Source organism: Schistosoma mansoni, assembly GCF_000237925.1.
Source record: "Schistosoma mansoni, WGS project CABG00000000 data, supercontig 0013, strain Puerto Rico, whole genome shotgun sequence".
Taxonomy (NCBI): Eukaryota; Metazoa; Platyhelminthes; class Trematoda; order Strigeidida; family Schistosomatidae; genus Schistosoma; species Schistosoma mansoni.
This window is the reverse complement of record NW_017386025.1, coordinates 2,005,741-2,022,782: the sequence shown is the minus strand read 5'-3', so window position 1 is coordinate 2,022,782 and position 17,042 is coordinate 2,005,741. Positions and strand designations below refer to the sequence as shown.

Here is a 17,042-nt window from a genome sequence, read left to right as displayed (position 1 = left end):
GGTCACTGAAAAAATAAATATGTGCCTTTTCATATGTTCAAAGGGTGTGAAAGCTTGGAATCACACAGAGGTTTTCTTGCACATCAGCATTGATGCAAGCAAATTCTCGGATCTTTTTTAGCAAAAGGATGATTGATGGCAAGCGTTTTATCAGTGGAGTCATCATGTGAGACTTTTAAGGTGCAATCGTGCACTGTCTGTGTTGGAATGTTTCGTATGGGCTCTGGTTTTCAACTATGAAAAATACTAAATGTCCACAAAACCCCTTCTGATAATTATTCTAATACTTAGTGATTGATCGAGATATTCACTCACGAATTGAAATAAACAATAGTGTAGTCGGATGGTGTAAAGTGTGACAAACATAACACCATCGACATGAATTTGAACCTAGTAAAATCAATTAGAATCGGTATTTGTTAAAATTTAACTCCGAAGAACACACTACGTCGAGAATTGGAAGCAGACATGAAAAGAATAAGGACTGGAAAGAAGTGAAAATGATTGCCGATGACAGAGTTGGATGGCGAATGCTGGTGGATGGCCCATGTTTTTTCACGAGGGGTAATAGGCGAATGTTAATAATTTTACAAAATAATACTTTGAAAGACTTATGACATTTTATTCTACAGTACATCAATTATTTAAACAAGCAAAATGCTCCATCTTTGCAATAATAGTTATGACAGTACAAAATAATTTGCATTATCTCACAAGATGTCTAATTTTCAATTAGTAAGTGACGAAAATCAGAGACACAAGCTAATGTTACCATTTTTTACTACTGTACAGCTTGTAAGCTGTCATAGGGATTATTTCAAAGAAATTGGTCAACATTGTCAATTAATCTAATAATTACTGTAATTATGATTATGTGTATTATCAGAACACTTTACAAATATCACACTACTTTATACACATGATCGTTTCAACACAACAGTTGTTAATTAGCGTATTGCACATTGATAGACATTTTGTAGGATATGTCTAAATCAGCGAAATATGTACAATCACCTGAGGTTTATTAGTTAACAGATTTAGTGTCAGAAGTTATTTACACATTTCAGTAGATAATAATAATAATATACTCTGAAAATAATGATTACGGAATTCATTCCAGTTTACAGGCATGATCAGCTTGATATAGAGAATAGATATATGATAATAGATTGCTCTAAGTTTCCTAGTCTAAAAATTGTTTAGGTAGTACATATTTTACATGTATTACAGAACTGTAATATCGATAATTCAAGTCTTGAGTAAATCAATACCGTAGACGAAGTATTAGCTGAACTACCTCCACAAGTAAGTCGTTCTATCATTTCTGCCTTTTTTGTATTTATGTGTATGATTTATTTTCAAATGAGAGAAAAGATTCTATTTATTTGTGAGGGTTTTTATATTCAGGACTCCAATTGATCAGTCTCGATTGCCATGTGAGTACCTTCAGAGGATCATCTCTACGTGGAGTTATGTTACATCTTGTACTATATTTAGTTTACGGTTAGCGGTGGAATCGAAGACGCGTGTTTTATCCTATTTGTGACTCTTCAATTAGATATCTCTGGATCCTAGTGCTGATATTCACAATGAAACTCGAACCCTTAGCTTCAAACATCGATAAACCACCAACTGAGCAGGTGAGTTTAAGCACTTTCAATAGCGAACTGATACATTTAGTGAAAAGTCATTTCATTCCGATTGAAAGAGTCTCGGTAAACAGAGCCTGGAACACCATACGAGATTGAACCCAATACCTTAAGATTTTACCATAAATAATCTTAAAACTACAATGAAACAAGTGATCAGTACTTCCCTGGTATTTAATATTTATTCAGTTCAATGATTGTTAATGATGAACATTACCTTGAAAAATTTGTTAGCATATTTGCTAACAAATTAATTGAGAGAATTCAGTCAGTGGTCAGGATTATATCACATAATATTACTACTGTATAACCACTGATTAGTGTAAAGACAATCTTCATCACATCTGGTTTTTTTTCCTCTCATTGCATCCAACGAAGTTAACACTTCGATTATAAAAATGTGAAACGTTGATGATCAGAAGTAATCAAATGCGGTATATTAACTAAAAATATCCAGAACTATCCAGTTCGTACTCAAGTAATCACGTTTGAATCACACAATGTATTCTTCATTAAACTGTTGTTAAATTAATCAATATCTGATGGTCATAGGAGTTTTATTCTTTATAAAATTCTTGACACTGTTATGTTTTACAACAATTTGAGTTTGCTACTGATTTATAGATTTTCGATACGAGTCCCTAAACCAGTACACTAAGTGAGAAAATGAAGAGTGAGCAGTAAGATTTTATTGATTAAGAACTACTCACGCACAAATATATATTTACTTCTCTCGGAAAATTAAATCGAATTTGTAACTAAAAGCGTATGCGGCAAGACTATAATTTATGGACGAACTAATCAAATTTAGGATAACAGGCCTTGGATTTTGGAGCGAAGTTTACTCACCTATTTGGCCAAATAGCGCCTTGGTATTTTAGCTGATGTCAGTTCATGATGAAAAACTGAAGATCTAATGCCCAACTCTAACCATCAACTGTGAATTCCTATTCTTCAAACTGTTTTATGACCCTCGTTTAGTCCTAGTAAGTAGGTAGACACTCACGACGTTACTTTGGCGTCCCTCAAACGTCGTCCATAAATTATAGTCCCACCACGTATGCCCATTTACTTAAACATTCAGACCGAATCGTGACAAAAATGAATGTTCCGCTCGTATCTCTCACCTATCATTTAGTTTGTGGTTGATTGACCTAGCATATCCGGTACAGTAAATTAATCTTAGGAACAGTTGTGTACCGTCAAAACTTAACAATTATCTTCAGAACATGTATTCAATTTATAATTATTTAAAATGTTATGACTTAGGCTCCTATCAATTATCGCGTGACAAAATCCCCAATCAAAACACCAACTTATATGACCTTGTTCCTGTACTAAACTGATGATACGTCAGTAAAAATTATCAGTCTTGAGTCGACTATGGATCCTTATTGGTCCTGGATACAGTGACTTCTCACCTAGCCTTACCCGTTGAGTAAAAAACACAATCTCAGCCTCCATTATATAAATATTATATTTTAAACATACATGGTTTATATACAAGGAGACCAGATCACATCATAACATAAAATTAAAGATGAATAATTGCACAAGATCAAGCCAAGAGTGTCCGTGAGTGTGGGATACTGTAACTGATAAATTGGGTATAAATAAAGAATAGTGAATCATATAATGGTAACTAATGAGTCAAATGAAGGCTTATGATGGAAGAAATATGAATATATATAATCTGATTACTTAATAATTATCCAATAAGAATATATATAATAATAGTTCATAAATAATTCCTATCAGTTACCATCCATTTCATCTTTTTCGGACATAACAAAAACCACATTTAAAAATGCTTTTAAGAGACAGTAACTTCCACCTGTATTCGATTATTAAAGTTTCTCACCAGTTCATCTGCTACAAATATTTTTTCATTTATCGTTTACAGGGTGTTTGAATTTCAATACATATTTGTATCCCATTTTCTCAAACGATAAACAAAAATGGAAACACTCCACGAACTTCAATATTTCTATTCGAAATTTCCAATAATCACAGTCGTGATAATTCACAACCTATTAATAATAGCGCGTGAGTACATACAGCTAAAATTTATAATTTCAATAACTGTAACATTAGACGGCGGAAAAATAGGGAACCCATAGGTTTGAGCAGGTCAATATCCTACCAAACAATATAAAGTCATAGTTACACTATTCACTATCACAAAATAATTGAAACTCAACGCTTAAACCATGGAATTCTAACTCAGTAGTCTAAAATTATTATGCCACCGAATGCCCTGGTACGGCCGAGAGTGGGGAGAGTCCGCTCTCCCTCTCGAAATACTCTCACATGGCCACGCGTATATAGCCTCTGCCAGGAAAGTCCTGCTCACTACCTTCTCGTGGCGAGGGTGTTGTTTATGAAATTGAGAGGATGAAAAGCGAATGTCCAGCCTTTTAAAAGGGTCAGTGAACACGGAACGTCCATCTAAGGAAGTCGGAAAACCCTGACTCCAAACTCTTGGTCATATGGGCTCCAGTATTCTGAGGGAACAAATGGCGTATGAACCAACCGTTGGTCACCGGCTACCATGTGACTGCATCTCCTTACGATGCTCCACTGCCTTATGGATCAGACCTTTAGTTCGAAGGCTCCGGGTGTGGCCCTCTAAGAAAACCACTTGATTCAGTTTGGGCACCTGGGTATTATCACGCCCCTCACACAAATCGAATGAGATTTGTGTGGAGCATATATATCTGGTGCCCCCTTGTACCAATATTTATGTGTTTAACTAACTAAATAAATAAAATTATTATGCTGAATAAGAGATTTGAATGTCTTCAATTAGCTACCTGTTTTTTAAGGTTCTTAGTAAACATTGTGGTAAAATTCCGCTCTGATAAAAATAGTTATCCAACATTCTTCGTTTGTTTAAATGGTTTCTCAACTAATTTACAAAATATTGTATGCAACCAATTCATTGAATTAAAACTAAACCAAAATTGTTTAAAAACAGATTACAAATATCACTTAGAATTACACTTACCTAAACGAATTAAATGTATTGCCAAGAATTCTGTATACGGTAAAAGACATATTAAATGTAACACTGTATTTCCCATATTATTTTGTGCATTAACTGAACAACGACCACATACAACAAGACGATATACTAATCCAACAATAGATGAAGCCCATTCTGGATAAAATTGATTTTCATTTATCATACTACAATCATTAAATTGTTTAGCAAACTTAGGTATTGATATAATTAAATAATGTAACAATGTATTCCCAGTTTCTTCATCTCTCATATTTCCATGCTCTGAAGTGACTAGTTCATGAGCTAACCATAATTCCTTGATAGAATTATAACTATTAATTATAGTATATAGTTGAAGTGATTTGAAATTATTCTGCAAATTCTCTGTGGTAGATGGCAGTTTTAATGATTTACAGGTAAGTGAACGATTCACAGTTGTTGTTAACATTTCACTGAATAAAATTCTATTGAGATCCACCGTCATTATGAGATAACTAATTTCTCTTTACTGATATTATATATATATATAACATATTTAGTCCAGTATAAGTGCTCTAACGGTTGCTTAGTGATGAATATATGTTTACAACCCAGAACCATCCGATAACTGATCAGCTGACTTAGGACTTGAAATTGTTAGGTCATTCATTCAATACTTCATTTATTTAATGAACATAATGATCTCCTTAAATATACTAGAAAAAACTTCATTGTTGAGTGATGCATTCGTAATGTTGATCTGTTAAGTGAGACAAGTATATTTCAAAAATCTATTAACCTCTTTCGGGAAAGCAGTTCTATAATAACAAGTAAAGAACTAAAATGTTTGAATAGACGATTTTAAAATTCATTCTACTTCGTAACACTCTTTTCAATATGAATAAGTTTAGAAATTGCAAAATGAATCATCCATCCATCTTTTTACTGAGGTGTTTATCAAAGAGATGAATGAGCCTACCAGATTTATTCTTATAGGATATGATTTTACATTTCACAGCTATAAAAAGGTGATCGAATAAAGTCATTCTACAATAGAGCTAGAACAGTATGCTTGTGTAAATTTTTGAAAAGAAATCAATAGTTTAAAACTAGTCTATAACGTTAACTTTAAAGGGTTTGGTAATTGGAATATTGAACGTTCTAATTGATGTACCACTCAACAGAATTCATAATTGTGGTAGAATATCATAATTTTTAATTACTCATCTTATCAAATAATAATTATCATGACTATATTTGATATGTGGTTGGCAGTGAAACTTAAAACTCAGATTTTATCCTGCTTTCGACTCATCAACCGGATGTAAATGCTTTACATTATTAATGTTTACATTGAAACTTGAACCTAGTCTAATCATCGTTTGAAACGCATAATATGTTATCCATTAAACTATTGATGAGTCCATATGTCCACTAACTTGTTCGATGAATAAAAAGGCATTAATAAAGGATCGTGATCATCTGTTGTTGATATTCAAAATTGTTACTAATTCATCTTTATTGCCAATATATATCAAGACTCTCCGATACAGTACAACATGCACCAATTGAATTACACTTGACGGAGAAGCTTTGGAGGATGTGAAAACCTTTACATATCTAGGCAGCATCATTGATGAACACGGTGGATCTGATGTAGATGTGGAGACGCGGATCGGCAAAGCAAGAGCAACATATCTACAATTGAAAAACATCTGGAACTTAAAACAATTGTCAACCAACACCAAAGTTAGAATTTTCAATACAAATGTCAAGATAGTTCTACTATTTGGGGCGGAGACGTGGAGAACTACGAAAGCCATCATCCAGAAGATACTAGTGTTTATTAACAGTTGTCTACGCAAGATACTTCGAATCCGTTGACCAGACACTATCAGTAACATTCTACTGTGGGAAAGAACAAACCAGATTCCAGCGGAGGAAGAAATCAAGAAGAAGCGCTGGAAGTGGATAAGACACACATTAAGGAAGTCACCCAACTGTGTCACAAAACAAGCCCTCACATAGAATCCTGAAGGCCAATGAAGAAGAGGGAGACTAAAGAACACATTACGCCGAGAAATGGAGAAAGACATGATAAGAACAAAAATTGGACAGAACTAGAAAGGAAGGCCCAGGACAGAGTGGGTTGGAGAATGCTGGTCGGTGGCTTATGCTCCATTGGGAGTAACAGGCGTAAGTAAGTAAGTATATATAATATACATATATATAACTATATTTTCGAATTTTAAATGTTTAATATCCTGAAACAAAGTGTTTAGAGATATTTTGTTTTGACGATTTTAAGTAATCAACAGACAACACATGAATTGATACAGTAAATTATCAAACTAAATAAATTCCATCACATTTTAATAAAATCATCAAAAGTGCACAATAACAAGCAAAATACACCATTTCACATTGTCAACAATAAAAGTACAACCAACTTTCATAACAAATAACAAAACCAAACAAAAAAATTCTGAATATTTTCTTATGAAAAAATCAGAAAAATTTAAACCTGTTGTTCATAAGCAAACTTTAAATGTCAGTTACGTAAAATAATTAATATAAACTTTAAAGTCTGATAAATGAATAATATCTCTTAAAATATCTCACTGAGACAAAATAATCCACTCTCAGTATGGGATTGTGGAGATTCTTAAGCTTTTGATTGAGATCATGAATCGATTAATATTAGACCAACACTGAAAACCTGGAAACATTGGACGCCTGTTTTGTCCTAGTATGGAACTCCTCAGCAGTGCGCATCCACGATCCCGCACATGGGATTCGAACACAGGATTTTCGGTCTCGTGCACAAACGCTTAATCTCTAAATTCATTGGATGATCTAAGTAATGTTGATCAGTTAAATATCTCTAGCTGAATAGATCTGAAGAAAACAAAACTCTCTCTTACAAATATTTATGGTAATGTAAATCAACTTTACTTTTTCATTAAGTTTGAATTGAAACTAAAAATATATATCAAAATCTTTCTTTACATCCTAAATTTCACTACAAGTTCATACATGATATAATTCGATACAAATAATTATTCATGTATGGATACATTCAAGTTTCTATATTAGCACTGGCTTTGAATAGATAAAACATTGATCAAAAACGAACACGAAGCTAACAGTTTTAGAATAATTTAAAAGTAAATCGAACAGCTAAACACTTTCAAATGGTACACCACTATGTTGAATCATTCAACTAATTGGGAACATTGCTAACTTAATCGATAATTGTATTCCGTTAGCACTAAAGACAAGACAATGTGAAACTCATTCTTAACCAATAACTGATTTATACTTTCGGTCATGTCCATCAAAAGTTATTCATGACCAAAGCAAACCATTAATAATATTTTCGATCCCACTGTTGAATGACTTATCTTTTACTTACTGAGGTAGTATAAATTTGTATTTATAAGTGATGTTAAAATCTGGAAACATTAAAAAACGGATCAATGACTTGGTATCTTTCCCAAAGTTATTAATTTATTCGTTTTTCTATGACAAAGTTCATCAAAATTGACAGTGTCCTAACCGCAAAATATAAAATGATCATTTGTGTAGTTGAACTGTAGTCTTAGTATAAATTAGACGGTATGTATGATAAATGACATACTGAAGGGTTTTAAAATGATTGAAACGGATTTATCTTTTTTAAGTGAAATTCCGGTAATTCGAAAATTTTTTTTCTATCTTTGAATTGGTGGAAACTACGGAGAATTTAAGAGTAGGTTCATTCTTCTGTACCGTTTCACAACTGCTCACGGTCATTTGAGGTGTATGGTTTAATTCGTTTACTGAAACATAATTTGTAAGATTTTTTTCAGCATTAAGCATTTGACAGAACAGTGTAGTTATCATTTATTAACATGTTTCCGATTCATAATTCACTATTACGCTTTAAACTTATTTATGGTCTTAATGATTCCAGATATATCATAAATTTGTGCTCATATGCCATTTTAAGATTAAACGATGGATGAGCACTTTCAAACAAAGCACACTGTTAAATGAAGTCAATTAAAGTCTTATCCTAGAAATCAAAAGAAAAAAATGTTTTTAGTCCATGAAATGTGTACACTATTCGATTTACTAATTATACACTGTCTTCTTGTTTGTATAGCAGGTTAGGTAAGTGTTTAATGAGCAGGTATATCTTTATCTAAATCAGACAACCACTGAATATAATACTCTTATTCATTATAAGAAAATTCTCATTTCAATTAGTTAAAATAGACAACTTTGAAATAATATATTAGATTTTTAGTACAATATAGAATTCTCAGCACAATGTATTTCAACAAAATTTCCGTTTCTCACTTCTTGATTGATCCTGACGATAAATATTGAGTGATCGACAGTTAGAAGTTAACAGTTCAGTCAATCGACATCTAAATAATGTACATCCTTTCCGTTGCATATTGCTAACAACTACGATATCTCTGATTAGGCTCTTTTGTAATCTTTACAGCGAAAAATTGTACACTTTTGAGAAACGCACCTGAATAGGTTATGCGATTAATAACCATAATGATGTATTAAAACAAACAAAATTAGATAACTTGTTAAAATATCTAGATGACAGGAACAGGTAGCTCAGATATTCAATCAAGCCGCATGACAACATCATTCTAACTATTAACATAACACAATTATATGAATGAAGAATATTCTTTTCAATAATTTCTCATCAGGTTCTACAATTATAAATCTAAATTAATAATCCACAAAAGAAAATTGGCCAAATTTAAGACAGAGTACATCATTTAAGAAACTGTAACATGTGAATCAAGGAGTGTTGTTTGTCATATAAAATCAAATCGTTAGTGTTGGGATGACAATAGCATGAAGAGTTAACTCGGACCAGTTTATAAGTGAAATAAAATTGTAAGATAAATGATCAGAATATATATAGTTGACATAGGGTAAGAGAGAGAACAATGGGATTACAAATCAGAAATTACGTAATATATGGAATAATATGAATTAGGTCAGATATAGTAAATAGGGATGGATGCTGAATAAATTTCTCTAAAAAGTTAGCAAGTGTGATAATAATAATAATAACGACTGATAAGATGTGTAGGTAAAATAAGTTTAGAATATAAAAATGAACATTAATCAAATTAATGTCACCATATTATAAACTTGATTATTAACAAGTTGACCCTGAAGTTGGCCACGGTAAAAGGAGCGGCTGGACATATTTCTTTTGGATGCAAAGCTCTGTCTTTTGATTCGAATAGCAGGTTTCTCAGTCTGACGAAATTAGGTAGACTGCTGTTAACACGATATATTATTGTGAAATATTGCTCGATGTTGGCTCTATATCCCGTCTGAACTAAATGGGCTAAAATAGAGCTGTTAACCATTTTGACTACACCTTTGCTTAACCACACTGGGAGGTGCTCACGAGACCGAGTATACAAATTCCTAGAACATCTGCCTATATAACTTGCCCCACAGGGGCATTATTTACTATATCTGACCCAATTCATATTATTCTACATATTACGTAATTTCTGATTTGTAATCCCATTGTTCTCTCTCTTACCCCATGTCAGCTATATATATTCTGATCATTTATCTTACACTTTTATTTCACTTATAAACTGATTCAAGTTAACACATCATATTAGTCAGCTCCAACATTAACGATTTTATTTTATTTTATATCACAAACACTCCTTGATTCACATGTTACAGTTTCTTAAATGATGTACTCTGATTTAAACTTGGCCAATTTTCTTTTGTGGATTATTCATTTGGAATTATAATTGTAGAACCTGATGAGAAATTATTGAAAAGAATATTCTTCGTTCATATAATTGTGTTTTATATAACACACCTGAATAGGTTATGCAATTAATAGCCATAATGATGTATTAACACAAACAAAATTACATAACTTGTTAAAATATCTAAATGACAGGAACAGGTAGTCCAGATATATAATCAAGCCGCATGACAACATCATTCTAACTATTAACATAACATCAGTAACGAAAAAATTTATTTTTTTTATAAAAAACAACAATAATAAACAACTCAATCAATTCAACATATTTTTTTAAATGCAATAAACATACATTTTACAAATAAACAAAACAGGAAAAAACAAAAAAAAATAAAATAAAATCACAGATATTACTCATAATCAATAAAAAAGAAAACAGTAATCCCGTAAGGGAACAAGTTACAACATTTAATGTTATAATAATAATGAAATAATTAATGATAATAATAATAAGAAAATATATCCTATTGTAATTGCTATACTCATTAATTTTAATTCATTTAATATAGGCTTTATATTATTATTATTATTATTTAATTCTAATAATTGTTTATTATTATTGATATTATTACTATTATTATTGATTGATGGACATATAGTAATAATAATTTGGGTATATAATTCATATAAACCATTAAATGGTATCATAGCATCTAATAAATTATATATAAATGGTATTATATATTGAATTATATTCAATTTGAATTCGTACCAACTCATTAAAAATAATTGATTTATTAAATATTCAATTTGTGAATTATTTAAATATTGAATTTTTTCTAATATATTTAATCCTAAATTAATTAATTTATTTAATGGTTTTATAATTATTTTATTATTTTCAATAATTTTTAATTGATTTTTAATTAATAAATAATTAAAATAATATTGATTAAATAATTGATTTAATTTCATATAAAATTTAATTAAATATTGATTTTGTTCATTAGAAATGTTTTTAAGATTATTTAAAATAATTAAGAAATAATTTAATCCAGGATTAATTAAATAATCATTGACATCACCTACATATAAATTATCACATGAATATGTTAAATTTAATGTTATATTAATTTGTTCAAATAATGCGCGATAATTGATTGGCGGGATTTTTGATTTTAAATTATAATTTTTTATTTTGTCTATAATTTTTTGATTCCAAATATTTTCTAATAATGAATAAATATAATTAGAATTTAATATATTTATAAAATTAAATGGACGATTTATATGTAAACTTTTTAAAAGTGGCAAATGATCTGGTGTATATTTTGAATTGAATGTTTTTAAAATATTTTGTGGTATTTTTAAATTTAAATTTGGAATTGATAAAAATTCATTGGTTTCATTAAAATGATAAATGAAAGTTTTTAAATATTGAGTAATTAATTCATCAGCTTTTGTTTGAGCTAAATTATCAGATTGTAAATATATACAACCTTCATTTATGCTGATTAGTGAAATGTATACACTTGTCAAACTAGCAATTATCAACAAGAAACATAACATAGAAATTATACATAAAGTAAAGCGTAAACAAATTGATCGACGTATGTTTACCTTGAAATGACCATTATTATTTATCCAAGTTTTGTATTGATGATTTCGACCTTTGATGAATTGATAGCTTAAAATGAATATGTATGTGTAAATTGTGATAAGGATTATACTCAGGGAAATAAGTAGTATATGATAGAATAACAGTGCAAGATTGATGTAGTTGATAATTTGTTTCATCTGTCCAACAAGTTTGACAGAGGGAAATTGTTTAGCATAAATAGAAATTTCATGCTTAATTTTGTCAATCTCTGGCTTCAAATATGTTTCAAACAAGAAATGTATGCCATTATTTGAAAGATTATCGATAACCGGCAGCCATTGATGTATCAAATGTTCAACATTTAATGCTTGTGGAATTAGATCGTACTTTAAAACAGATGTTAAACTTCTCATAGGTAAATTTAATGGAAGATGAGTAGAATATTGTGTAAGATTTGATAAAAATTTATCTACTTGGTTACATGAAGTAAAATCTACAAGTCTAGAATGTACCAAACTATCACATAGAACATGTTTCGTCTGTTGTACAATAGGTGGTGTATGCCACCAGGGAATTGACATAGATGTTATATTCTCTTTAATTAAATATTCATTTAAATAACTAAATGATGATAAACTTTGTCGATATGTATACCATGAATGTTCTATTTTCCTAATCATTTCTGAATTTAATAATCTAGCAACATTGTTTAATTTTACATAACGATTTAGAACTAGATCAAAATTATCCAATATCATTTTTGATTCTATACTTATATTTTCTAATTGTATTAAAGATAAATTATTTTGCTCTAATCCAATGGTTGTCAATGAATATAAGTTCAATGAAGAGATACTACTTGTATGACAAAAATCAGTAGTCAAACAAGTAATAACTTTTGCTATAAACTGTTTTATACTATGAACAAATTGATTTAATAAACTTTTAGATGGTGAACTCTGTAATACATCATTATGTATATGAATTATAGTCAGATTGTAAGCTATATCTATAGCATACTGAATGAATTGGTCTGTTTCTAATGAGATTAATTTCAATTTTGATGGTAAATTATTCACTTGTTGCATCAAATTTTGTTTATGTTGTAAAGATATAATAAAACTATAAAGACAGATTAGGAAACAGATAACAACAACTATTGAATATATTAATAAGCGATAGAGTGATTTTCTACGAAATCTAAATAAATCTACTGTATACAATTCATAATTTTGATTACTCTCCAAATTATCTATATCACATTGAACATGATCAAAGAGTTTAACGGATTGGATATTTTGTTTGTTTAAGTGTTTGATCTTTAATGATTCTGCAATTGGTAAAACTTTACTTAATTGTATTTTGTCATGTTGTATTTTAATATATTGTTTATGATTATCTCGTCTAGTGAATTGATTATTGAAGACTGATGTGTTATCGAGATGTAAATTGTTAAAACACATATATGTTGTATGGTATGAAGATGAAGTTAGCTTTAAAGCATTACAACATTTGTTATCTACTGATTGTTTATAAGTAATATTGTTAACATCATCATCATCATGTATAAATATTATTTTTATAATTGAAATTAAACTTAATAAACAACTTATTATACATACACTAATGATAAATTGAGTTTCTTTCTTTACAACACTTTGTTTTATTAATTCAATTATCCAAGTATTATTGTCAAATGGAATAAACTTGAATAAACCACCATCGTAATATACAGGATCTGTCATGTTCCGACAGTTTCTCCCTGACAAAAAGGGTACCTATTTGTCAAAATAGATAAGAAAATTTACACAGATCAAGTCTAGTTATTGGTACTGACAGATATTAAAATTATGATGTAAGTTACTAGCTGAAGGTAGTCATTAACAAAATGTGGACCTAGGTTTTGTCCTAGATGTAACTTATCTGTAAGGTTGAATTGAAGCTTTGGGGGGTTTCCAGTACTCTTAGAAGAATTCAAACCCATACCATTGACTATTATAGAAGTATTACTACTGAGTTATTCGACTTACCAAAAAAATTCTGTAAATTGATTGATTACCTTTATAACTGAAGAAATCTCTAGCAACTGTATGGTACAACTGGAATCAAGATGATAAAGAAAACACTGATAGAAAATGGATATTTATTAGATACCATAAAAATCGATTATAGCGATCTTCCGAAAATATTGATTTTTATAGGTTATATCTACATTGAATGCTAGTTATATTTCGAAAAACTAAACTGGGCAACACTTATCACTGACTGATCAATACTTTACCGTATTAACAAAATATACAATTTCACAAAATTAAAATTCTACAACAAAAATTGAGTTATGTTTGTTGTGTCCTAACAACCACTGACTTATAACCAATGTGATTATTGTCTGGCCTTTATTGATCATAGAAATTAGTCGATCGAGTTACTGATAATCGTTCCTCTCGACCTTAAACTAACATGAAACCAAAGTTCAAAGCTTTTTACCAAATTCGTCCAGTAACCAGCTCACATCGAAGAGGTGTGCCTACAGTGAAATTTTACCCGTACAATTCGATTATCACTGAGGACTAAATAACTTACTAACTTACGACTGTTACCTCTCGTGAAAGAGAATAGACCACCCACCATCATTCTCCATCCTACTCTGTCCTGGGCAATCATTCCCAGTTCTTTCCAGTTATTATTCATTCTTTTCATGTCTAGTTCTGATTCGCGACGTAGTGTGTTCTTCGGCTTTAATCATTTCCGTTTCCATTCACGATTCCAAGTAAGTCAAGGAGGTTGATGTAGAGTGATGAGTTCCATTCAACTTATTGTTCAACGATGATCCGTGGTATCGTGGTTTAGTCTGTGCATGACTGATCCTTACGGAATCCAGTCTTCTGATCTTGAAGTTGGGCGTTTACTGAATCTTTCATCCGGCTGAACCACACTCTGTCAAAAACTCTTCTCGGTACCAACAGAAGTGTGATACCTCAGTAGTTCTCACATTTGCTCAGATCTCCGTTCTTCAGTATCTCGATTAGCTGACCTTCTTTCGAGTCTGTCTGTGACACTTGTTCTTCCTCCAAAATCCTCTTCAAAAGAATGTGGAACATGTTTGCAGCTACTTCTCTGTGTTACTCCAGTGCTTCAGCTGGTATATTGTCACGTCCTACTGCTTTCCCACTCTTGATTTGTCTGATGACTATCCTGATTTCTTCGGTCGTCGGTAGAGTGATTTCTATAGGAAGGTCTGTATGTGCTCATTCGATGTCTGATTGGTTCAGTGGAGCTTGCCTATTCAAGAATTCCTCAAAGTGTTCTACAAATCTGTTTTTCTGTCCTCAGACCTTAGTGATTGTCTTGCTTTTTTTGTCTTTGACTGGTTTCTTTGGTTTACTATATTTCGCTGCTTGTTTCACCGTTGTGTCATATAGCTATCTCATATTTCCTTCTGTTGCAGCCTTTTCTGTTGTCTTTACTAGGTCTTCCACATATTTATGCTTGTCAGTTCTAAAGCTCCTCTTCACTTGCTTGTTTGTTTCTACTCACTCAGCTTGCGCCTTGACTCTCTCTGTTCTGGTTCGGATGTTGTCAATTGATGTCTTCATGTTCCTCCTTCCATTATTTTTATTCAAGGTTTCCATGGAGATCCATTCCTTATGATGACGCTTCCTTCGGTCCAGCACCTTCTGAAATGTTGAACTTAGTACTTAATTGATCCCTTTCCAGTTGCCCCCCATAGTAGTTTCTTCTTCTTTCAGTAGATCTTATAAAACATGGAACCCGTTGTTGGGAGTTATTTTGAATTGGTTAAGTTTGTCAGTATGTCGTAGGAAGGTTGTATTGGACATTTGTAATGCTGCTCCCCCAGTTGTCCAGTATTTCTTTAGCTTCAGTTTCATCTTGGCCACAACAATGTGGTGATCTGTAGCCACGTCAGCTCCTCTCCTGGTTCTCATATCTTCTACTGTCCTTCTGAATGTTTTAGTGATACAAATATGATCTCACTGGTTCTCCGTGGTGTGATCCGGTGAGATTCATGTAGATTTGTGTATAAGTTTGTGTGAGAATATTGTGCCGTCTTTAAACAATTTGTTCAATGCACATAGATTTGCAAGTCTGTCACCATTTTCGTTTCTCTCTACCAGTTCATATCGTCCCATGATATCTTCATATCCGATGTTGTCCATTCCGACTTTGGCGTATAGATCTCACACCAGGATGGTCAGGTCATTTCCTGATCATTTATCTGTGATTGATTGAAGCCTCTCATTGAATTAAACTTTATCGTTGTCGTTGCTATCATTGGTGGATGCATATCACTGGACAATATTCATCGTGATTCCCTCCTTCTTCTTTGTTTTGAATAATGCTTTGAAGATCGTGGATCAATGAGATTCCCACCCAATAAGTGCATTTCATGCTTATTTTGACATCATCAGAGTAACTCGCTGAGTGTGTGGAGAATTTTCTCCTTCGTGACCGGAGAACATCAGCATCTCTCTCCTACCTAACCTTTGCTGTCTAGCTTGTGTCCAATGGGTTTTGCTGATTCAGAGTACTGTCAAGTTGTATCTCCTCATTTTCTCAGTTATTTGATTGGTTCTTTTGATCTCTCATATTGTCCGAACATTCTATGTACTAATAATAATGGTTTCTGTGGTTGTTAGAAGGGGTATCTATCTCGTGACTTCCGAATAATGTTGGCTTTCATTATGAGGTGTCATAATTCATCCTTGAACTCGGAGGAAATAGTTTGGATGGTTTAATTTGTTGAATCTGGTTAGCGTTTTTTAGTAAGGTTGTTTTCTATGGGATGGTTTTGCCGACCGCATGCCCGATCCTCCTCCTTTACCATGTCTTGGAAGGGCAGTAACTCTAGAAGAGCTATAGGCCGAATTAAGGACTAGGTAAATGTGACATTTATTTCTACCCAGTGATTAATCAGTTTAGGTAGGATGGTTTCCCTAGGCATTTTGTGTCCAAAGAATTTTTCTATTTGAAGACTGCTTTTCATCATAAACTTTTATCGAATAAGAAGAGAATCATTGAGAACCCGGC

The 17,042-nt window shown here is 31.6% G+C and overlaps 1 protein-coding gene across 1 annotated transcript in view; it reads right to left on the bottom strand.

The window, feature by feature from the left end:
- Positions 1–12,751, bottom strand: part of Smp_167340 (hypothetical protein) — a gene marked incomplete at both ends in the record, with an annotated part of 43,621 nt that extends 30,870 nt beyond the window's left edge. Inside the window, 2 exons of the mRNA XM_018790879.1 lie at positions 4,657–4,969; positions 12,014–12,751. Of these exons, the coding sequence (XP_018645894.1) occupies positions 4,657–4,969; positions 12,014–12,751 (1,051 nt within the window). The remainder of the gene's footprint in view (positions 1–4,656; positions 4,970–12,013) is intronic.
- Positions 12,752–17,042: the final 4,291 nt, after the last annotated feature.